Source organism: Pezoporus wallicus, unplaced genomic scaffold (assembly GCF_028554395.1).
Source record: "Pezoporus wallicus isolate ANWC-B61680 ecotype Strahan unplaced genomic scaffold, APGP_CSIRO_Pwel_v1 contig_5352, whole genome shotgun sequence".
Classification (NCBI taxonomy): domain Eukaryota; kingdom Metazoa; phylum Chordata; class Aves; order Psittaciformes; family Psittacidae; genus Pezoporus; species Pezoporus wallicus.
The window spans coordinates 2,788,835-2,812,990 of NW_026639660.1; the positions used below are offsets into that span (position 1 = coordinate 2,788,835).

Consider the following 24,156-nt stretch of genomic DNA (forward strand, 5'->3'; position numbering starts at 1 on the left):
TCTTGTTGACCAACATATGTTTATTTTTTAAACAATTTACAAATGTCATATTTATCCAAGCAAACACATTTAATACTTTAGTCTTTAACAAGCTATACAAATGAGAACCATCACACTAGAGCTTTTGATAGCTCAAGGACCATTCAGGGTAGGCATGCATGTGTCTCTATCACATGAAGCGAGTCCAATTCCTGACACCAGGGTTCTGGTCTTCTGCTTCTTCAGAGCTGGTCAGCTGCTAAATGATTTAACACAAACAGTTACTGGATCACAATACAATGAAAGAAAGCCCATTTCAAATCATGTAAGTGACCTCAGTATGTCTGGTCCAGGTGTCAGGCCACAGAGCCTTACCGATTAGTCTTCTTCTCCAAAAGCCAGTCGGACAGATTTTCTCCCCTTGCTTTAGTGCTGTGGCATCCATACATGTGCTTATACAATACAATGAAGCAGCTTAAGTACAGATGTAATACGACAGTAATTACAAATCACAGACAGATAAACAAACAAAACCAACTCTAATCACATTCTTGCATTTCAAACAATGAAAGTAAACAAAATCATGCATTACAGCTTAAAGAAATTTTCAGGTTTAGCTCTTCTGCAAGTCTCCATTTCCTCAAGTTCTAAATTGCTGTTCTTGAGCTTGTCCCAGTGGCTGGGCTACTCAGTGCTATTGACACAAACAGGGTGAGCTGGGAATTATCCAAAAACGGTCAAAGAATAAAAGCCCCCAAAATAAACAACAAAGACGCACGCATTATAAACGACAGATTCCATTTTAATAGCATAGTGTAGAAAAGAAATTGGCAAAAAAATTCACATGAAAAAACATTTTACACAATTAATTATGTACAGAATAAAGTATGTGTCTGGTTTCCAATGATGCAAATTTCCCTTTAGTCAAGTCCTACCACAGGATGCAAAATACACCCAAAACCTTCAACTGGAACAAAAAACAAAAAACAAAAAAACCAAACAAAAAACATATACATAATCCCAGCTCTGGTTCCTCAAATATTGGGACTGGCTGGGTTCACTTCAACCCACTGGGCTTTCTGCTAAGCTTTCAGCTAAGCTTTCAGAGACTCCTGACTTTGTTGTAGCTTCCAAACTACTGTCAGCAGTTTCTGTTTGCTCAGTCTTCTTGCTCAGAATGGTGCATGCTCCCTTGCCTCCTGAGCCACCCTCCTTCCCAGGTATTTCTTTGAGCCCAGGAAGGAAAGTTTCCGTGCAGCCAGAAGCCTGACTTTCTGCACTGCCCCCATCACAGCTCAGTGATGGCATTTCAATAGGACCACCTCTGCTCTCCTCCACATGCAGAAGGATCTCAGATGTGGGAGAAATGCCCTGCATTTCTAGAACTGGCATGACCACTTCTGTAGTGTCACTATTTGAGGACTGCAGTCCAAGCTGCAGCATAACTGGTTGAGAAATCCGTGTGCAAAATTTATCTTCCCGACTAGCAGAACTCAGTGTAGCAAAATCAGTTATCTCTGTTTCACCCACTGTTTTTTCATTGCCTAGCTTCTTAAGTTCACTGGACTCCAGCCTAATGGATGCAGTATTTTCTAGTTTTGAGACTTCTTTGATATTCTCATTTAAAAGTCCTGTTGTAAGGATGCTGAAGCATTCATATTTTACCTTAGTATCTCCCAAACTGTAATCAGCACTTTTGAGCTTGAGCTCTGCCTTCTGGGACGGAGCCTCATTGTTTTTCACATCTTCTGATGTCAAAGAAACTTTCTTGCTATCCACATGAACATTTGCAGAGAGACTTCCAGATTGCTCAGTGTTCAATCCTGAGTAAGTGGAATTTGGATGAAAGTCATTGGCTGCTGAGGTTCTTAAAACCTCATGCTTTGTTTCTGGGGCACAGACAGCTGCTTCTGAAAGATGCTCCTGATGGAAATCTGCTGGTAAAGCAACTACTGACTCTTGGACAAGACCAGAATGAATCCTAGAAAAGCCTCCAGTCCCTATTCCTTTTGCACCTCTTTTGATAAAAACATTATCTAATGTTGCATCAGATCCAGTGTGTCCTAACGATTTTTTTTCAACTACTAATTCTGCACTGGATCCGAGTTCAACAATACTTGCAGAGCTGGTGTTCACTAACCATGTAACTTCCTGCCTTTGGTTTTTGTTATCTAGCACTGGATGGTCTGAAGGTTCAGGCTGAACTTTTTCTTGAGCTTCTGATATGCTACTTCTACTTTCTGTGTTGGTGAGACATGTGTCTGGCTGTGCCTCTGTCAATTCTGAAGCACTAATTTCATTAGAACTAGTTTTTACTTCTACATTTGGAGTATCTGATAGATTCCAGCTACTTTCAGAACAAGAACAGGTCATGACGACCTGTTCCTCTCCATTACTAGTTCTGGAAGTGTCCCATTCACCAGGACTTCTTGTCAATTCTGAAATTTTACTTTGGGTTTCTGAAAATCGGGGAGCTTTGCCAAGGGCTCCTGGATGAGATACTTCCAAAGCTGTACTTTTCAGTTTTACATCTTTTAAGGAGGCATCAACAGAATTCTGCCCTATTGTTACTGCTACTAAAGCTTTTTCTTGTGTAGTGTTTTGAGAATCACAGAGCAAGTCTGGACTATCAGTTTCTGAGTGAGTTCTATAGCTATCACTTAATTCTTCCTCTACTAAGTGGGAGTTTCCCAGATTTTGAATTTTATTCTGTGTTTCAGTTAACGAAGTCTTTGAGTGCAAGCTAAGTTCAGGCTTTGCCTCTTTTATTTCCCAGTCTTTAGTCTCTGTATCCTTCTCCAAGGTACCAGGAACATTTGTGTTAGTAACTGCAGTTTTAACTGCAGTTTTATTTGCACCTTCCTGTTCAACTTTCTCTTGAATCTCTGTTTTCTGCAGATCACAGAATACCTGACTACCTACCTGCTCTCTACCTCTAATATCCGCAAGTCCAATTTCTGCAGCTATCTGGAAACCAGAAGCAGGTTTTGTTTCTGGCCATTCTGTGACTGACATTTCTGATAGCTGAGGCTGAAGTGTTTTCTTGTTCATTTCAGCCTGATTCTCACTGAGAACCCACTGCCCAGTCACTTGATTATTACAATGTGAGGAATCTTCTTTCAATTTGTTCTGAACATCTATTGAAAGAAGAGTCTGAGATTTTTCACCTACGTCTTTCAGAATACCATTTTCAATGTCAGGGCTCATCTCATTATGAAATATTAAGGTCTCCTGAATATCAGTCTTCCCAAGTTCTGAGCTTGTGTCAGCTGAGTGGACTTGGCTAACTTCAGCAGCCACATTCTGAGAATCCTCTTTCAAGGAGGATGAGCTATTATTTGTTTTATGGTTTGCAGATAAATCTGCAGGTTTTGTTAGGTTACAGTTTTCTCCATTTGGAAGTGCAGAACTGGCAAGCTTGCTATCAGCTGAACCCTTTCCACCACTACTGTAAAAAATATCATAGAGATCTTTAGCATTGGCTGTGGCCAAGCAAGAGTTCCGTTTCTCTACCTTTTTTGCCTGTTCACTGAAAGCAGTTGAAGTTGGTGGTGGAGGGGGTCTCACAGGCATTGCCAGCATTGTCTGTTCACTTTCAGACACACCTGGAGCAACTTCATCTGCAGGGATGACAGCTGTCTGCTGGACTGCTATTGGAGGAGGGGGTGGAGGTGGTATATCAGAAGTCTGAGAAGATTCACTTTTCTCAGCTGCTTTCAAATCCTCCTCTGCCCCTTTTAAAATTACTTCTTCTCCTCCAAAAGCTTTTGAGATGATATCTGGGGGAAGCAGAAGGTCTGCATTAGTTTCTTTTACTACAGGCAATGGTTTGGTGGTAGCTCCAGAGGATTTTATGGATAAAAAGGTGTTCAAAGGTGCTGGTTTGCTAACTGTTGCAGTCGTAGACTTCCTGAAAATCATGGTGGGGACTGGTAGATTGGGTAGAATTTTTGATGGTGTTGATGTGACAACAACTGGTGTCCATGGGCTAGTGTGTGGAATAACAGTTTTACCAGACAGCTTGATTTCAATGGGCTTGACGTGAGGTTTCCCAGACTGGCACTTGCTCTCCTCTTTGTTTCCTTCTGTACTCTCCTCCTTTGGAATAGTGCCTGCTGGGGTTTTATCGTCTCTCTCAGTCTTTTTCCAGCTGAATTTCCCAAAGGAAGTCTGGCTTGGTGATTCCTTTTTAGATTCCTCTTTCTTTTCCTCTTTTTTCTCCTCCTTCTTCTCTTCCTTCTTCAGCTTAAGCTTGATACCCATTTTTCTCCCAGAAGAATCTATTTTGCCTTGAGTCTCACTAGTCCCTTCTCCAAGCTCTGGGATACTCTTTGTTTCCTCTTTCTTTATTACTTTTGGTTTCTTCTCATCCTTGTCTTCTTTCTGTTTCTCAACTAGTTTCCGTTTCAGCTCGTTCTGCCGCCTGCGCTCTGTTTCCAGAACTACAGCCAATCCAGCCTGACGGTCTAAATTTCTCCTCTCTTCATAGAGTGGGTTTTCATCTATGTATTTCTGTGGAAATAAATGGCACAATTTTAGTCACTGTTTCAATTAAAAATAAATAAATAAATTCAGCTCTGTAACAGTTTTGATTTGTTCATTAAGTGCTACTAAGACAGTAGAGAACTTCTTCCTACCAGGAAACTCAGATGCTACAAACTCCACATTCTGAATTTACTGTCAATTGAGTGGAAGCAGTGCTGTCACTTTACAGAAGAATTTGAAAATCAACACTGGGACTTCAACACCATTGCAACTTCATGCAGATGAAAGATTATCCTCTATGTAGTGGGAAGTTCTGCTTATTTAGCTCAGTAGAATGTAGTGAAGATAATCAAATACATATACTCCAAGGAATCAAGTCTCACTCTCCAGTAAAGGAAGACAGAACAAGTAGAAGCTAACATGAGAAGCTACACTCCTGGTACACCAGCTACCAACCTTGTATTTCTCATTGTGGGGATGACTTTTCACATGCTGCTCTGCTGAGATCTGATCTCCAAAAAATTCATGACAGAGCTGGCAATAATATCCAGTGATAGGAATCAGAAACTCAGAGCCTGAAAGGCCAAAGAAAATGATCAGAGAAACAAAACTTAACAAATGCCAAGCTCTTTACAAAGCCAGATAAACGTATCAAAGAACAAGAGCAAAACCTGCAGCAAAGTTCCTTTTTGGAAAAATTAATGCTGCTCTTCTTATGCTTGCAGTATGGGAAACACCACTGCCAGGAGCAAACCCATAAAGTGAAGAATTACTATTGTTTACTATGACTGAAAAAATTATTTCAGAACTATCCAACCTATTAAGGCTATCCCAAATTCAAGTAGGTTAACATTTCCTACAGTCTTCATCTATTTTCCACCTTTGTAGTGTCATCTGTTCAAATACTAAGCACCTGTTTAAACCTAGTTTAGAAAAAGAACACAAGTGTTTCACTGAAGTTCAGCAAGGCTACATCTCTACACCTACACAAGCAGCTGCAGTCATCTAAGACACTGCAGATTCTTCTTCACCAGGCACTACTAGAAGTATGTAAGAGATTAATAAACTGTGATTGATCACTGGCAGGCCAATCTAATCACTCAGATGTTATATAAGTCTTCAAATCACTTACAGCCCCTTCCATATGGCTTTCTTAGATTCTCTGTATCCACATTCTACCAAGTACTCATCAATGATTTTTCAGGGAGAACTGTACTAAAAATGTATTGAATGGAAGTCTGTTGCAAGACTGTGGACTACTGCACAAGACGTGCCTAAATACAGCAAGCTCTTGTGGTCGTGTTCTGAATTCTAGCATGTTGGCAAAAATTACTTCAGAACTACACTGGAGAAAGAAAAGTTACCTGGCATTCGAAATAAAAACCTAAACTCTAAAAAGAAGAGAAGGAAATACGCTGTGTCATGCTTCATGACCTTTTGCACAAGAACAACCAGGAAATTAAATAATTTGCCTTTTACCTAATAATACAGTATTTATATGTGCTCCTATAACAAGTAAAAGTTTTGAAATCCCTTTCTCTGAGCAACTGGAACCTGCTGGACAGTAAAGGAAGATGATGCCCAAGTTAAAAAAAATTAACATACCTTTGGCAGGAACAGTTATCTTATCGATGCGTTTTATGGAGTCTTGTTTGGTCTCACTCTGTGTCTTCGAAGCCCAAGGTCTGTTGTAAGGATCCAGGGTCTATTTGCACAGTGACAGAGGTATACAGGCTCATGTATTACACTAGTAAGGGAAGTACACTTGACTTTTTCCTTTTTAACATCCTTTCAGAACACTGAACATTAAAATCAACGTGCAAATATTTACAGGAACTGTTTTCCTCTCTTTCCCCTCCCATTTTTGCAATTTATAATGAGAAAATAACCTGTGCAAAAGGTAAAGTGCAAATGATATCAAAGAACAAGTAAACATAAGGAACATGAATATCAAACACTAATTCCTGAGCAAACTGGACACAGGCCCCATTTACTAGTTGGAACACCAGCAGTTGTACAAATTGCTAAATCTGGCATTAGGGAAAGAAGGATTTGATAAGCAAATTCTTGGGTTCTTTTATCACTTCAGATTCACTCGTAAAATGTAGTTCTGTGATGTATGTTTTAGTGTTAATATTTATAGCAATACGAAATGCACTTAGTGAAGAAAGCCTGCAACATACCTGTCTGTGTTTCTTATTATGCATGTGTGTGAAAAAGTCAAACATGGTTCCGCAGATGGTATTGCAGTCTTTGCACCAGTGGTTCCCTGCATCATAATATTCATAAATATTGGCCAACTGGAAAGGATGTTTGGAGGACTGTGAAGAGGATTCTGCTGGCTTCGGGCTTCTACCTCTGGATTTTTCATTAGTAGTTTTTGATTCCTAAATTGAACAAAAGGAAACACTTCTCTAAGACAAGGTAGGGCAGACATAATGCTCTAGAACTCAGAACCTGCCTCCAGCAGAAGCCACACACACCAAAAATAAAAATATGTATCACCTGCTTTTCAGGGCCCAGGCTAATTCCACTGTTTCAGAGAGCTGGTACTGTCGACTAAGACGCTGCATGGCCGCAGTGAAGAGCTTCCAATAAGGCTCCCAGATGTAATGGCTGGATGGTTGTAGGTAATCAAGGAACCAAATGAACAAATTCCCTATGGCATGCACCCTTCCCACTTCATGGGTTTCACATAAAGATCTGAATAATTCCAATTTACAGTACTAGCCAAACAGTGCCCAGAAGACCTAAAACAGTTCCCCTAGAAGCATTCAGAAGTTACTGTAGAATTAGCTTGCATGAAAGCAAAATAAAAAAAAAGAAGAATTGGTTGACTAAAAGTACTTTTACAAGATTATTTGAGAGTTCCTGAATTCCTCAGAAGACTTTTTTCTTAGCAATAATAGAAAGATGGGTTTTTGTTAATTACCTAAGTATGCAAGGTGAAGCATCTTTCAATTTAAGCATCCGATATTTGCACTTACATTGATCTGTACAGAAAGACGCCATACAGTGATACACTTCAGGACTCTACCCAAAATTAATACTAAACTAACACGGCAGAATAGCAAAACAAATAATCCCTGATATAGATCATGAATGAGCCCTGATCATTTATATTACAATAGTACTGGATGTAGTTTGAGGTTTTAGTTACATTTTCCATGGCTGAAAGCCCATTATGTTATATCTAATGTGTGTGTTAACTTAGCAGACCCGAGTTGGCTGCACGATTTCCAAGTTATTCACTATCCATGTTGAACAAATTCACTTAAGCAGATTCAAAATTCTTAAATAACATCTGCTGTACTTGAAATTCCTTTGGATAAACAGGAATAGATTCTCTCCTATTAACACCACCCCACACAACATACAATGTAGATCAAACAATGAAGAGACACCCAGGCCACTATGTACCCCACAGATACCCATACCCCAGTACAATCTTTGCAGCAGAGTAGGAAGTGACCCAGTGAATATCTGCAGAAACTCTGCGTGCAAGAACATAGGAAAGCTGACATACTCGTAAAAAATGAGAAGACCAGCTTATAATCTGCAGGAAGTACATGGAAGAATGTTCATGATGTCTAAGAAGTGTCACTGTTTATGTTACTTACAGACATATATCCACCCAATATATCCTATAAAAATACTATCTCCATCAGAACTTTAAAAAGGCAATGTTTCTCATATAGATAGGTGACAGTCAACTCTTAAACCCAGTTTATGCTTAACCCCAACTCAAGGATGACTTTGTAATTGGCTGCTATTTAGAGCCCAGAAGAGATGATTTGTCTGTTTAGTCCAAGGCTCAGCTCTACACTGACTATGTAACTACAACACACGGACACAGGCTCAGCAGCAAGGGACCACAAGGCAGTTTGCATACATTTTTGCCATGAGGTTGACAGAGGCAACCAATATCAGTGTCAAAAGGCCTGCACCGTATTTCTTTTCTTTAAAAAAAAACTAACAACCAGAGTTATAAGGTGAATCTTAGACACTAAAGGCAGTGTCCTATGTACTTATAGATATCTGAAAGTATTAAATGTTCCTAGCCGGAACTCAGTATTTTCCATGTTAAAATAAGGAACTATGAAAAGGGGATCAAGTCATTATGGGTTTGGACAAAAAAAAAACAATGAAAGTTAAAATAATTAAAAATACATTCACACATGCCATATTTCAAGAAAAGAAAGCAATATAACAATGCAGTTTAGGATTTAAAAGATGTCTACTTTAGCTTCACAATGTGGTGACTGAAGCAAATGATTTGTAAAAGTAAGTGAACACTAAACTTCAGTGATGTTTCAAGAAACAATAAAAACAAAATACAAAAGCAAGCCTTAAAATGAAAGACATCAATAAGTTCTCTGAATCAGACCAGGATGAAACATAACAAAGTTTACAGGATACACAGATTTTTCCTCTCTGCAAAAAATATAGAGTAAGGTCTAGACAAAAGCCATTTACCACCTCCCATCAGCTATTTCTGTTATATATTTGAATAAACATCTGAAAAGCATGATAATCAATGTCCTGAATCATGTATAACCTTTCAGATATTACTGTCATACACTACTTCCAAAGTAAAAACTATCTTCTGTAATGCAATAAGCTCGTTTTGATATATCCAGCACTCATTAATACAGAGTATGTCAGAGAGACCATAATGATGCATAATGACATTTCTTAAAGAGAGAAGACATAGCATGTATATAATAATCATGTTCAGCTGATTTGTTAGTATCACCTAGTGAGAAGACCAACATGCTCCAAACTTGCAGAGAGCTTTCCTGCTACAAACATTCATCCTTGACAGGCCATGTCAGCAATGTTGTAGAGAAAAACCACCTGTCCTCCCAGTATGGCACTGAGACTGAACAGCTACAAACATGCATGATACTGTTCAACTAACATCTCAGCAAAACCAAGTCAGAACCAGTAAGTGGTACTGAAGTGCACAAACCCTGCGGAAAATTATAAACACTGATTACATTGACTCTCACCTATATGCGCCATCAAAACCAGCATATGACATGTGATAAACAAATCACATCAAATGATCCCCTAGTAAATGTTTGGGAGCAGCTGTCTCCCCAGTGCCCTCTTCTCTCAGTGGGAAAATCATCAGCACACAAGCTAGAAGATTTTACCTTGTTGGAGGAAGATGTTTTTTCCAGACCTTTTGCATTTTCTGACTTGCTGTTCTTCTCTGAGGAATCTTTGTTTTCCACAGATGGTTTCCGGGGTTTTTCAAATATGTTAATCCCCAGGATTTGTGCTACTTTGTCGAGCTCAGACTGCTTCTTGTCAGCTGCATCAGATTCTTTATGCAGCTCTGAAATCTCCTTCATAATATTCTCTTGTAGTCTGTTCACCTCAACCAACAAGGGGTCTTTGTGTCCATCCTTCTCACGACGTTTTTTCCTCAACATCTCTCCTGAGCCAATCAAGGAAATAGAAGAGTTGGAAATGCAATGGGAAAAGATCTGGATAACTATTTCAATGACAAGTAAAATGCTAATATAAAATATTACAGCTAAATCTTGACTAGGAAGTTGTAAAGATGGAACTGACTTTCAGGTACAGCATTACCATATCTCCCTTGTTATACAATTCTAACAGAAGCATCATAATCCTTCAAGAGAGAGAATCAGTTTAATTATCACTATTTCCCTGTGTGATCAAACAAGCTAAAGTTAATCTTACATTCTAACCTAAAAGTATCATTTTCCAAAGGTGATGGAAATTAGTATTTGCTTTGACCAAACAAAAGTTTTCAAAATAAAAAGTCAACTCTGTCTAGAGAGGACTCTTCCTTCTCCAAGTAAGATTAACAAAACCTTGAAAGGCACAATGACATGTCTTCAGTTACTATTTCCTACTTCTAAAGAAGCACTAAAATGTGTGATTCATTTAACTTGTCAAGCTGCCAAGAAGATGCAAGAACAACTGTTTGCTTCAGTGTAACAGCCCAAGTTTAACATAAATGATTTTAATATAGTAATTAGCTCACTGTTTTCTCAAGAGTTCTGCATTGCCCAGAGTATGAAAATATTAGCTCTAAACTATAGACTATTCTTATTTTGGTCTTCACATCTCCTAGCAGGTACTAGGACTTGTGATACACCACAGCAGGGAAAACAAAAGTGGGGAGAGGTGCGTGGTGCAGGCACTGTACCTTGCTGTTTACGAAGCCTGTCCAATTCAGTTTTGAGATAGTAAAGCTTCTTCTGCCGTGCTTCTCGTTCATTCTTCAGTTTTTCCCTCTCTTCTATCACCTAAACAGATTGGAAGCAGATTGGATTTTTTTCTCTTCCCGACCCAAGTTAAGCAGTCTTGAAAGAATGACAGCACGACCTCAGTTTGCCAGTCACAGAACACAGCTCACTATTCTTGAAATGCTCTTGAGTATTCTAACACAACAAATGCACCTCTTCCTCTGCATCTTCAGGTAACTATAACATGTACTCACCCTTCAACCCTGTATGAAGGTGATTTTTTTGGTCAGTGTCTTCCCTGAAACAGCTTTGTTTGTTGCACCATTTCCCAAGGCACTTAAACTCCGCTGACTAGCTTCTACAAGGATAAGCAAGATCATAATAAATGGCTCTCCAAAACTCCTGCAGTATCTCTACAGCCAGCATGTTCTGTCAGTGACAAAAGACTTCACAGCCCTTCACCCTGCCTCAGGCTTTGACTCTGGACAATTTTAGCTATTATTTAGGCTTCGGTTTCAATCTGACCATAACTGTATCACTGAATTTTATATTTTGCAGGCATAACTGTCTGAAACACCTAGATGATGTTTGCTTCTTGCTCAGTAAGGTAAATTCTTGCATGAGGGGCTCACAAATCTGCTTTTCACTGGCTTTCACTGATTCTCACAAAAGGAAACCTTATGCTAAAATGAAACTTGGAAAGTTCTTTTAATTTCCTTCTTGGCTTTATTTTTCAAGAGACAAGTCCCTTTTTTTTTTTTTACCTTCATAATGCTTAAAGCTTACTACTGACTCCTTCCTTGAATAAAAAACAACTGACCCAATGCTTTGTCTTTCCTAGAGAATTAGTACCACTACGGCAATGCAGATGTGGGCAGGATCTATAGATCTATATACAGATCTATAGATCCTGCCCAGAATAAGCCCCAGGAGTTCTACCAACATAGTTGTTGAGCAGTGAAAGCTCACTTATCTGCTGGTGTAGCACTTTGTGTAAGCACCCCTTTTTAAGTCACTTCAAAAAAAAAGCAGAGAGGTGATCTCAAACTAAAAATTTAAAGTGACTTCTTCTGAGCCTCTCTTGGATTCAGTTGTCCCTCCTTCCATGGACTGATTTCTTTTCAAGAATGTGATATAATCACTGAGTAGGCAAAAAGCTTCCAGCCCATCATGTGCTGTTTTTCTACTAGAAGATCTACAATCACAATATATCATTAGCACAGCTACACTGAAAGAATCTAATGCAGATATGCATATGTAGATGAAAATTAGATATGACTGGCAATGTGTGCTTGCAGCCCAGAAAGCAAATTGTTATACTGGGTTGCACAAAAGACATGGCCAGCAGATCAAGGGAGGTGATTCGCCCCCTCTACTCTGTTCTATTGAGACCCCACCTGCAGTACTGTGCTCAACTCTGTAACCCCTAGCACAAGAAAGCCATGGACCTGCTGGGGCCACAAAAATTATTAGAGGGCTGTGAAACCTCTCCTATGAAGACAGGCTGAGAGAGTTGAGCTTGCTCAGCCTGGAGAAAAGAAAGCTCTGGGGAGACCTTATTGTGGCCTTTCAGTACCTAAAGGCAGCTTACAAGAAAGATGGAGAGAGACTTTTTTACAAAGGCCTGTAGTGACAGGACAAGGGACAACAGTTTTAAACTAAATGAGGGTAGATTTATATTGGACCTAAGAATAATTTTTTTGCAATGAGGGTGGTGAGACACTGACATAGGTTGCCCACAGAAACTGTGGCTGCCCCATTCCTGGCAGTGTTCAAGCCCAGGCTGGACAGGGCTTGGACCAACCTGGTCTACTGGAAAGAGTCCCTGCCCATGGCAGGGGGTTGGAACTAATGATCTTTAAATGCCCCTTCCAACCCAAACCATTCTAGAATTCTATGGTATTATTTTAACAACAAACACTGAGGGGAAACCAGTTTGAAAACCTGAAAAAACTTCAGGACTCTTCCAGTCCTTTCACATTTATATACCCCCAGTTTCCTATTTTAAAATATCTTCTTCCCCACTAGTCTGTAATTACCATAAAGGTAACTAGAAGAGGAAAACATGAACACCCATAACCTAAACTGGTGTTGACGCACCAAGAACAGTTCCCCTTAAGCTCTTCTGATTTTGTGATTTTTGCAAGAGATGATTAATACAAATGTAGAGGCAAAGTTATATGTGAACAACAAAATCTTTTAGTATGTATTTAAGAATGTCTAATATAGGTATAACCATGGTATTATTGTACCATGTACCATGTTCAGATGGAACCTCCAGTATTTCAGTTTGTGCCGACTGTCTCTTGTCCTGCCACTGGACAGCACCACCAAAAGAAGTCCAGCTCCACCTTCTTTATACTGTCCCTTCATGTATTTATATATCTAGATATCTTCCAGTGTTTCAATATCTAAAGCTCAGCACAATAAAGCTAAACTGTAGCCACCTTGTGTTTTTCTTCTGTAAGATTTTGGCTGGCCCCAAGAACTTTGTGTCTATCTGTTCAGCCACAACGCATGGATGACCAACTTCTGGAGATTTTAAACTTTTTTTTTTTTTTTAATTTCACAGAGTAATACAGACAAATGCACAGAAAACTTTAACAGCAGGAAATTTAGTCCAGCTGTTTTTAAACTGGAGACACTCAGGGAATAAAAAGGCATACCTGAAGAGGAAAAGCTTCTACCCTAGCAATCAAGCAGTCCAACATTATTTTAATGTATCATAATAGGCAACATACCTTCTGCTTCTGAGCTGCACGGTTTTTCTCATCTGACATCTTTTCTGTGTTATTTTTGAGAGGGTGTGAAGACAGACGAAGGGGCACTTTGGAATGAGCAGGAGTGGTAGGGACATGAACAAGCACTGAACCATCTCGTTTTAAATCAGGGACATCCTTTCCCATAGAGACTGTCTCAATCACCCGGAGGTTGGGACGTGTAGGGTTTGCTGACATAGCCATAGTAAGAAGACCATGAGCTTCTGGCAGTGTGGGATTAGGCTGCTGGGCAGCGGGGTACATGGTCCAGCCAGAGGCTGCATATGCCATATAGTGCCCATATGCATCGTATCCTGGAGGAGCCATTGTGGGAGGTGGATAGTTTTGGGGCATTTGAGTGGGAGTGAACTGGGAATAGTTGGGAATTTGATATTGAGAAACAGAAGTAGGTGTAGGTGGCAAACTAGCAGGAGTTGGTGGAACTGAGGGTATAAGAGAGACGGGAGGATGAGGCTGTTCTGGTGCACATGGAGGCATATCCTGTCCCACTGGCTTGTTCTTAATATATTCTGATTTCTGAAGAGAGCATGCATCTTTAGACTGCTGGAAAGAGACTGGAGGTGATGCTGAGTGCTGCTGGCCTGACTCAGGAGAACGAGTGTCACTTCGGCTGCGACGCAAGTCCCAAGGGTCCAGTCTGCGAGAATCTGAAGAGCGACGATCAGGAGAACGAGATGCCAGCTTTTTGCCATGAAGGCGTTCCTGGGTACGAACAGCCAGTTTTCCAATTTCAGCAACACCAATGTCAAGTCCAATGGTTTTGAGTAAGTCATGGATCTTCGCATACTCAGCATTAGGCTCTTCTAAAGGATCCAGCTTGACAGCTGGAGCAGGAGAAGGAGGTGGGCTCACTTTCTGGTTTATTAGCTCGTTGCCACAACTCACTGGCGGCTTCTGAATGGGGAGAGATTCAGTTTTGGTGTCCTCATCCTCATCACCATAAAGAAATTTCTCTTCATCCTCAATGTCAGGAAAACTACGCCTCCTCTTCTCCTGAGCACTTATAGAATCAGCCATCATGCCCAGAATTCGGGAGAAACCACTGCCATCCTGACTGGCCCTTTCATGAGGCAGCAGGAAGTCAGTAGGGCGATCAGTAGGCTCTGACTTGGGTTCCACCTTTTCCTTGTGACTCAAGAAGCTTCCAAATTTATCTTCAAAAGTGAAAGAATCTTTGGGAGCCCCAGAAAGGGGACTCCACTCATATAAACCATCATGCAAGTCCTTGTTTGCAGACTCTACAACAGAGTCTTTGTTAAACCCTTTGAGAAAGTTTTCCACTTCAGAGGCAAAAGGAGCTGTTTCGTTGCTCTGGGACAAAGACGAATGACTAGAAAGAAGAGGAAGATCCTTGCTGGGAGCCAGACTGCTTGAAAAGCCCTCAGGCTGAAAGAGAGAGACATTGCTATTTACTACAGCACCTTCTGAGGTGACTGTGCACCTCACAGAACAAAGGAACATATTAATTTCTTCAGTTCAGGGCTGAAGAGTTAGAGAAGACAATATACAGTCTAAAGAGAACAGAGATTACAAAACAACTTGCCTAACGATTCTGGAATGTCACATCCAGCAATGAATGCTTATCTCAGAGAATACACAAAATCTCAATTTTATTTCATTATTTTTTACAAGCATAAGATCTGAAACTTTTATATTGAAACCCCACAACATGATTTTGGCTATACTTTGAGTTTACTCACAGACAAATAGGACTTCAACATCTTAAGACAGGTAAATCAACTGCACTGGTGTTACTCCCAGTCACTTCCTCAGATATGCATAATTAATGCCATGCTAAATAGCATTTCCAATAATAGGCATAGAATGGGATCCTCAGTATTGGAGCACCTCCTGAGATAAACATGTCATTGTCAAACCAACACTGATCAGTACAACAGGCAGATCAAAACTGATGCGCTAAATCATGAGAAAAATCAATTTATCACAGTGGGCACAATAGCACATCTTTCCATTGCTCTCATTTTGAGATTCAACTGATGTAGCTTGGGTACAAATTAAATAGGGTTGATCCCAGCCTACAGTCCACACGGGACAAAAACAAGGAAACTCAAAGATGTTTTCAGCCAGAGCTACTGAGGATGCATTAGCCAGTTCTTTAATTCTATAATAAATAAACAAGAAAGAGGGACTGTAACAGGTGAAAAGCTTTGATCAGCATCCTGGCTGCCTGTGGTACAAAGAGATGCAGCTGGCCCAGATATCAACATCCTGGACTGAATTTCAACATGGACACTTTATTCTGTCTCAGATTTTATATATACACAATTCTTGATTAAACACCTTCACTGTTTAAAGTTTCTAATGCAATCCTAACTTGTATGGCCTGAAAAAAGATACCTGTTCTCTTGACGACAGGAAAACATAAAGATTTGGGATGTCTATTTTGGAAATCAAACTAACGTTCTGCATCATAAAGTGAAGGTTTTGTAAAGTAGAAACACATAGACAGACAGACAGAGATCAAACCTGAACAGGAGACTCTACTTCCACCTCCACTCGCTTCTTCAAAATAGATTTTTTTGGCATGGATGGGATTTCCTCAGGCCTGTATGTGTACCGAGGCTCAGAAGTCTGTAGTGTATTTGTCAAGCCAGGGATCACATAACCACTGCCTGAAACATCGTGGTTCAAGTGGTTTTTACGTTCTTCTTCTTCTCTTTTCCGTCTTGCACGATCAAGCTCTCGGAATTCTTCATTTAGGTATGATGGGCTTGGGCTTCTACTGTGGCTGCGGCTTCGTCTGCGATAGTTTCGTGTTCCTGATGAGAAACCCTGATGCTCTCCACTCACACCATGCATCTTCTCATCCTTTTCATACCGTGGACGCTTTATTTCTCTTCCTCTCTCTTCTGGCCTCAGCGGGTAGGAGGATTTCCTGAGTTTATCACCATCTCTATCAGATCCACGAGGCAGCTCTTCTCGACGACCATAATGGGGACTATAATCTGAACGATGGAGAAAAACATCTCGATTGCGGTAGTCTTCATCATGTCTCATGATGAAGGGACTTGAAGGCTGATCTTCATGCGATGGGTATCTCTCAAGGCCTCGAGGACATGAGAGGCCTCTAGTGAATATTGGACCATCAGCCATATCATCCCTGTGTAAGAGAAGAGTAGAATAAACATTAAGTACTTGAATCAGAGTAAACTAAGTCTTATTCTTACTCAAGAGTAAGAAATTTCCAGATCACTTTCAGAATAACACCACCATCACCAAACAGAAGCAACATTTTTTGTATTTAAAGGGCAGGGGAGAGAAGGAGACTTATTTTTAATGATACTATACATCCCTCCTAGGAAGTCACCTGCAAAGACAATGATGTGAACATTTCAACTCATACTACAGGAGAGCCTTGAAAAATTGATACGATGGCCTTTTTTCTGTGAAGGGGAAAGACTACACACCTTACTATCATATTTCAGACCACAGTCCCTTTCCTAACCTCTCCCAGCAAAACACCAAGGTCACATTTCATATGAATTATTCAAGGCATAATTCAGTTTCAAACTGGCAATGCAACTAGATCCTCTTTTTATCTTCAGCTGTGGACAAGGACCACAGATTCCAGCAACATTTTCTGCTGCAACAGCTCTGTAGACAGAACTGCCACATTTACCAGTATACTCAAAAAGAAGCACGTTTTTTGACATCTTATGAACCAGGGATAGTAAATGTAAGAGTATCATCCTTTTGTGCCAGCCACTGAATTATTATACACAGTAGATGTGCAACTGGCACAACACCAGAGTAACTTGCTACATCTCTTAAGAGTATCTTCGTTTGGACTGATTCCTACACAGACCTCCAATTAGGAGTACTATTTTAACAAAGACCTTTTTCCTACCCCTAAGAACTTTTCTGGTACTGTTCTTTAGATGAGACAGAAACAAACCAAACTACTTTAAGATTACCAGCTGCTGGTTTCACTCACAGATATTTTAAAAATCTAGCAAGATCCTCCAAGAACGGTCAGAAAATGAGCTCCTAAGTGAAATTAATGGGAAGAAAACCTAGAGAAATGTCTTTCCTGAGTGACTGAGACATCGACTTGAGATAAACTATGTACTGCCTGAATCCTCAAAAATCACCTCCTCCTACTCAGGAAAGACCTTCCATAGATGTGAGAAGGGACAAATCAAGTCATGCCAGACTACGCCTTCAAAAATATTTGCACACGAATTACAACCCCAATTTTCAAAGTCAAAGAATAACAGACACAGACAAGGTCTTTTTCTGGAGTATTTTCATAGTTTACATATGCATCCTTAAAAGCAAAACAGGCACAAAACTGTACTTTACCTCTAACCTGAATAATTTCAAAGCATTTCATATTAGATGCTTTATCAGTCCAACACACCTTTTAAGGCAAATATCACATACACCAGTACTCAAAGTATTAGATGGCATCTTTCCAGTTTTCAGCAGATTATGCATATCCACCCCCTCCAAATACCCAAAAAAGTAGCTAGAATTAAATTTAATACATAAATGTTTACAGTCTCTATGAAGTTACATCTATCCCCAGCGTCACCTTTTCTGAGAGCTTGCTAGACCTACACAAGCTGCATGAACACACATAGTGGAGTAATAGATGTGTTTCACCATACAATTTCGACTGATTTTTGTGCAAATAATTTGCATAGATGCTTGCCAGGTGTCACCTACAATTCAAACAGTCTAACTGCAGTGACATAGCAGAAAGAATATTTAATCATACTTTGGAAAGAAGGGAACAGCAAACCTGCTATATTTCCAACTAGAAAGATGTTCCAAATACACTTTGAACAGCTAAGATGCAAATTTAAAACCTGAAGGTTAAATACAGATGTGAGGAAAGGGATTACTTGCCTTACAAAAACTGTGATTCTTCGAAGTACATTTTCTGTAAATAAAATCCAACAGAGATATGTCCCTTTTAACTGTTCTGGGTGGTTTTAGCCAGCAGTGTCCACTACAGGCTGTTGCACCCCTGAGAGAGAATACAAGGTGGTACCACTGTGACCATCCCAATTCCTTCACCACCCAAAATCCATTAATTACGAGAATTTTCTGTTTCAGAGAAGGAGAACAGATCACAAACTACGTAGACATGGTGCCTCAGAGAACTACAACTAGTGTAAGGTAAATTACTTTTTGGCATATATATTTACATAGGCAGAAACAAAAATAAAAGTCTGACAGCAACCAACAGGATTTCACCTCAACACACAGCCTTTGAGTAGGAAGTCAGATGAGCTGTTCATGCTCAAGCCGTCACTTTTGATATTATGCCAAAAAAATGCTATTTTAGAACACAGCTTAATACAGACCACGTCTCTGCAGTAATATGGTCTAATTTTTTGGATTAACCTCTGATTAAAGTATTGGTGGGATGCTCTGTATAGCTTATGCCAGCTCAGATAGTAGTAGAATATCTTAAAAATACTGACATAGGGAGAGATGGAAGACAGGGAGAGGGATAAGATATATTCTTCACTTTGAGAGACCAAGATTTTGGAAGACAAAACAAACACAAAAAAATACCAATCTGTTGAAACAGAAGACTGAAGCTGCTTAGGTGACCTTAAAGTCACAGGACAGCAGCATTCACTATGCTTACTTAGACATGTGCAGGAGGCCAGCTGCTCTAGAAATCTGGGGCAGGTTCTTACAGATGTTTTAGGATGGACCTGCACATGCACACACACCCTGAGAAACTCTCCTGGGGCATCCTGAAAATCCACTGCTGCAGCATCCCTGATTTCCATCTGTGGTATCTTATTTCCTTTATAGGTTAATGAACCTCTTTATCATCCCAAGGCCCTGCAAATTACAGAGAATAATTTGTAAAAGAGGTTGTTTGAAATCTCTGTGTAGTTAGCAAAAATAGTGGAGTATAACTAAATTCAGAATTATGTGCTCCAGTTACTTCAAAATTTTAAAAGACATCTTCAGAAAACACTTTTTTTTTTTTTTGACAATGAGAATGTACCACATGCCAAATAAAAATGTGACATGCCCAGTATTAAACCCAATGATGACCCACAATAAGGGCTACTTTAAAGCCCAGAGGTAGATGTAAAGTCAGTGTCCTGGTACCAGGGCAGCCTCTAAGAGGGGAAAACCAGTACATGACCAAAACCTCCATGAAAAACAAGTTCCTTAAACAAATACGAAGTGTCTTTTAAAAACAGCCAAAATGGCTAAACAATGAAGAAATTTGGAAGTCAAAAACAGTACCTAGAAGATTTAGGAAAAGCTAAGGGATCACCTGGTAGTCACATGCTTTAAGGTTCTGGGCAGTGGGCACCATTCAGACAAGTGCAGCCAACATAAACAGACTACACAAAAAAAAAACAAAAAGTCAATCACATGGAGTTCCTGCACACCTACACTACAAATATATGAGAAGCCACTTAAAAACCGAGGTCTACATGGTCTCACTTCCTCTTATTCTGATTGTGATTCAACTGTTATTTTTATTCCTTCTCAGGAGTCTATTCTGACCACTTGTTTACATCTATGGGTCCTGTAACAGAGATAAACTAAAAGTTCTTCACCATTTTCGCTCTTATGCTAAAACAAACTCCACTGCTCCTGATGTTACTTCTAACCATGCATCATAACCACAAAACAGGTTATATTTAAAACCTCACTGGAAAAAGGAAGCAATGGGACAAACACCGACATACACTAACCACCCCCCAGCCCTGCATGTTCTTAATGTGCCAGAGCAGTGCCAGCTCTCCTAAACACCATTTCCTGCTCCTTCCAACCACTGTACTCTCCCTGAGCATATGCACTCATTTCATTCAGAACACTGCAGACTGCACGGGGGATTTATAAATAAAACAGTGATCCCAGGAGTACTGAGGTAAAGGCATAAAAGTGACAGTACTGAAACCCAAACTCTCACTTGATTTTCTGCACCTGCTGAAACTTAACCTTATGCTTGAGAAAGACAGGAAATTCACTTAATCTGCTTACTTCCCTCTTTCCCTTTCTCTTTTCTTATTTTTTAACCAGTTGGGGATATTTGTATCAAAACCTGAAGTTATAGTGCCCTTTTTTTTTGGTGCTGGATGCTTATCCATGACCAGAAACTGCAATTTTATGTTCTGGGTCACAAACTATGCCATCTTCACAATATTCAAAACAAAGAAAATTATTTCATTTGCACAAAGTCTTCTGATTTTACTTCTTTTGCCAGATTATACCTGTTCTCCTACAGAAGACAAAGATTTTCAAACAGCATCTACTAATCTTTATATCTCACTGTTCACAGAAGTATTTTTAACATAAAAGGCATCTCTTCATTGAGTAAGTTTCTGTCAAATTCCAGACAAGGGATCCTAAGAATTCTAACACTTACCATGTATGAAACTATGTTTCACTTGTCTTCTGCAGAGTTTTTGAAGTCAAAATAATAAATCTTCTTCAAGTTACACTAGAGCTTTCTTCTGGACTGTTCTCAAAAATCAGGAAAGTAGACCAGTCCTTCCAATAAATGAGAAAGTTGAAGCTTTATACTATCTGTAAACAACCTTCCTTTCAGTCTTGTCTAAGTATATTCATAAGAAACAAAAGAAGGTGGCTGAAGGTGTGAAATGTCAAAAGCAGCATCTCCCTCCTGCAGTATAATCCAGGCACTTTTAGTTTACAGGGGTTTAATAAGCAGTTGACAAAAATCAGAGAAGAAGTATCTATTTAGAGCTACTATAAACACAGGAAGCTGGTTTTTGTTCAGGAATCCCCTGCACCACAACTTGCTGGAGGCTGGGAGAGTATTCCAGGGAAGCATCACCTACATGCCTGCCCTCCTACCCCTGTTCCCTAGGCATCCACTGGGCTAATTAGATGTTTGGTCTCACCCAGTACAGCCATTCCCTTGTTCTTACTGTTTCACATGCTTGAACCCCCACCTGCAGAGGACCATACCTGTCACTCAGGTTATCAATTGGTGAGCCCAGTCTATCAGGCAGCCTCCTTCGCTCTGGTGTGCCAATGCAATACCGGTCATTACCAACAGTAATCCGCAAACTCTGTTCCAGTGAAGACTCAGAGCGGAGACTCGGTGAACGTCTCTGTAAATTGAAGAAAGAGTGCAAGCCCATCAATCAGGGAATTTTAATCTCAGACACAGAAAGGCAAGTGACTCTGCTCTGCTTAACACATAAAATGTGGGGTTGATGGAGCAATTAAAAAATCAAGCTAGGAGGACAACTGCTCCAAATATTTCAATTGTCTTTAGTTACTAAAGAAAGGGGACAGTATTGACTGCATTGCAGTTCTCATCCCAGCTGCTAATAACATGCTCTAAACTCAAAAATACATTTCATGAAGTACCATTCTGGAAGGTGGAAAAAATAGAAGTTCAGAAAGTCTCAGATTTGCTGCTGTCCTCCTTTCTTGAGGAGAAGCAGCTAAACAAACATCACATAAAAGACAGTGCCAGAGTTTCTTAATAAAAGTGTCTGTGTTTCAGCCCTTTCCAGCTTTAGTAAAAATATCAACCTAAGTATAAACCAGTGTAAACAAAGATTTTCCTAGCAGCGATTTTTTCAACAGTTTTCCTCACCTCATGCTGCTGTCAGCAGGTAAGTGCAATGTAATACAAATGTAATGCAAAAAAGTACCAGTGGCTATCAAAACACCTATAATAGAGTTCCCATTATCATTATTTATTATCAGTAGATAAACCAGAGCTAAGCAAAGTCACCTTCAAAAAAACGTATAGGAGAAGGCCTGAGCTAACTGCCTCTGCAGAGACCTTCCTTTGGACACATACTCAATGCAGAAAGTGTCATTACTGGTACGATATGCTTAACTATTATGCCTCACATCGCTCTAGAATATGCCACTAAAATACAGGAATTATCTAAAGGGAGTTCTGTTAAGAAACAGATGAGAGTGCCTAAAGACAGAGATACTGAGTTTGCTTTTTTAAACCAACATGGTTTAGATTCATCTTAACAGGAAGCAGTGAACCAGCTTCACTTCTGCCAAAACAGTCATGCACTGCATATTGCTTTCATTCCTGAAAACTGCAGTAGCAAGCAGCAGGTGCACTATGTTGCCCGCATCCACGCTCTGAGACGATGCAGCAGATTCAGCTCAATCCTCCCAGAGAGCAAAAGAACAGTACATAATCTCCATCAAGAAAACAAAAGAGGAAAAAACAAACAAACAAAAAAATCACAAATTTGCCTGAACGCAATTTATTTGCAGTGCAAATCTGCACTAGAATCCACTGGGGACATAACCTTGTCTTGTGGTGACATATGACTGATATCTACTTTGCTCCATTAATTTGAATCCCAGCATCTATCAGAACACATTTTAATTGTTTTCTAAGACCAGCTGTGTTGTATCACACAGTGTGATCCTGCAACAGCCTGGCTGAGACATAATATAAAAGGTGAATGTATCTCTCATAAAAACGCTCTGAAGGCTCACTTTGTGCCCAATATAACACTGAATTTTGAGGGCTGCCTCAAGAAGTGATTATCTGGAAGGGCATCTTCTTGCCATCAAGACTGTTGGCAAGTTGGGCATATACATGACCACCTCCTGGAAATAAAGACAGAGAAGTGATGATTACATCTCAGAACAAACTTCTGCACAAAGAAAAGAAATAGTGTTACGTTTAGAAAGGGTAGGATGTTAGGATTGCCTGTGACTGCCATACAGATTGCCTAGCAAGAGCAGTTATAGTGGCAAGTTTTGAACTTGAACTTCAGAAGTTTGGGTTTTTTTTTTTGTTCAGTTTGAGAAATTCCAGTTTTAACAGCTTTTTCCTTTGGAGCACTGAACACCACCAGCAGTCATTCCTACTTATGCACTGCACGGCATTTTACTCCCTTCCTGTTCTGGCACCTAAACTGCAGCTACCACTGATGTAATACTGCACAGGTTCCATGCCAGCTCTTCTTCCCTTCTTTCTCTGTTGACCAAGCATATTCCAGTTCTCTAATTTCAGCCTATCTTCTTACAAGAAAGCAAAGAATCTGACAGAAACTATAAAAAACCCAAGCACACTGACCAGCAAACAAATAAAAGCAGCATGTGTTAACCCTGCAAGAACAAATAAGGTCTTCCACAACCTCTCACTGTACAGCCCTGACCTTCCTCTCCCCCATTATATTTTTCAATACTTGCCCCATTACTGTAGCTCTATGCTCTTCCAATTCCTACAAAGTTTTCCCCAGCTACTGAGAAACTAACACCATCTGTACTTAGAAAGTCCAATACACAGCTCTGCTTGCAGTCAGCATCCCAGTTGTGCATGAGAAAATGTGCAATCGTGCTGATAACCTGAACTGCATGCACTCCATCTCATAAAAAGCAACAACCAAACAAACAAAACCCCACAAAACCCCAAAACAATTCACAGAGTCAAGAAAGGGGAGTAAGAAATCTCTAAGGCTGCTCCTTCCGTACTGCAATTCATATGAAGGGTAGGGACAATAACTTAGAGCTTGCATCCTTCATTTAACCCCATACCCTTACTCCATCAGTATCTTCATTCCACAACCTGCATCTTCCACCCTTACACATACATTCCCCTCTTCCAAGTCCTCCTTCCTTATCGTAGCTTGAATTCCTCTTCCTCAGTCTTCTGTCTGAACTCATCTCTCCTCAACAACAGCTCCAAAACACTGTTTACTAACAACACTTGTGTA

The 24,156-nt window shown here is 40.0% G+C and overlaps 1 protein-coding gene across 2 annotated transcripts in view; it reads right to left on the reverse strand.

The window, feature by feature from the left end:
- The window catches only part of ZNF318 (zinc finger protein 318), a 27,105-nt gene continuing 2,949 nt past the window's right edge, over window positions 1-24,156 (reverse strand). The window contains exons 2-11 of one of the 2 annotated variants that reach the window (XR_008972921.1): window positions 21,413-21,558; window positions 15,959-16,592; window positions 13,433-14,857; window positions 10,652-10,751; window positions 9,624-9,910; window positions 6,648-6,851; window positions 6,070-6,169; window positions 4,921-5,039; window positions 355-4,491; window positions 1-238 (exon numbers count right to left, since the gene is read on the reverse strand). Coding sequence is in view for 1 of the 2 variants with exons in the window: in XM_057415424.1 (XP_057271407.1) it covers window positions 1,042-4,491; window positions 4,921-5,039; window positions 6,070-6,169; window positions 6,648-6,851; window positions 9,624-9,910; window positions 10,652-10,751; window positions 13,433-14,857; window positions 15,959-16,592; window positions 21,413-21,558 (6,465 nt within the window). In the remaining variant the exon portion in view is untranslated. Of the gene's footprint in view, window positions 4,492-4,920; window positions 5,040-6,069; window positions 6,170-6,647; window positions 6,852-9,623; window positions 9,911-10,651; window positions 10,752-13,432; window positions 14,858-15,958; window positions 16,593-21,412; window positions 21,559-24,156 lie in introns of both variants that reach the window. The other variant, XM_057415424.1, reaches the window with a different exon arrangement.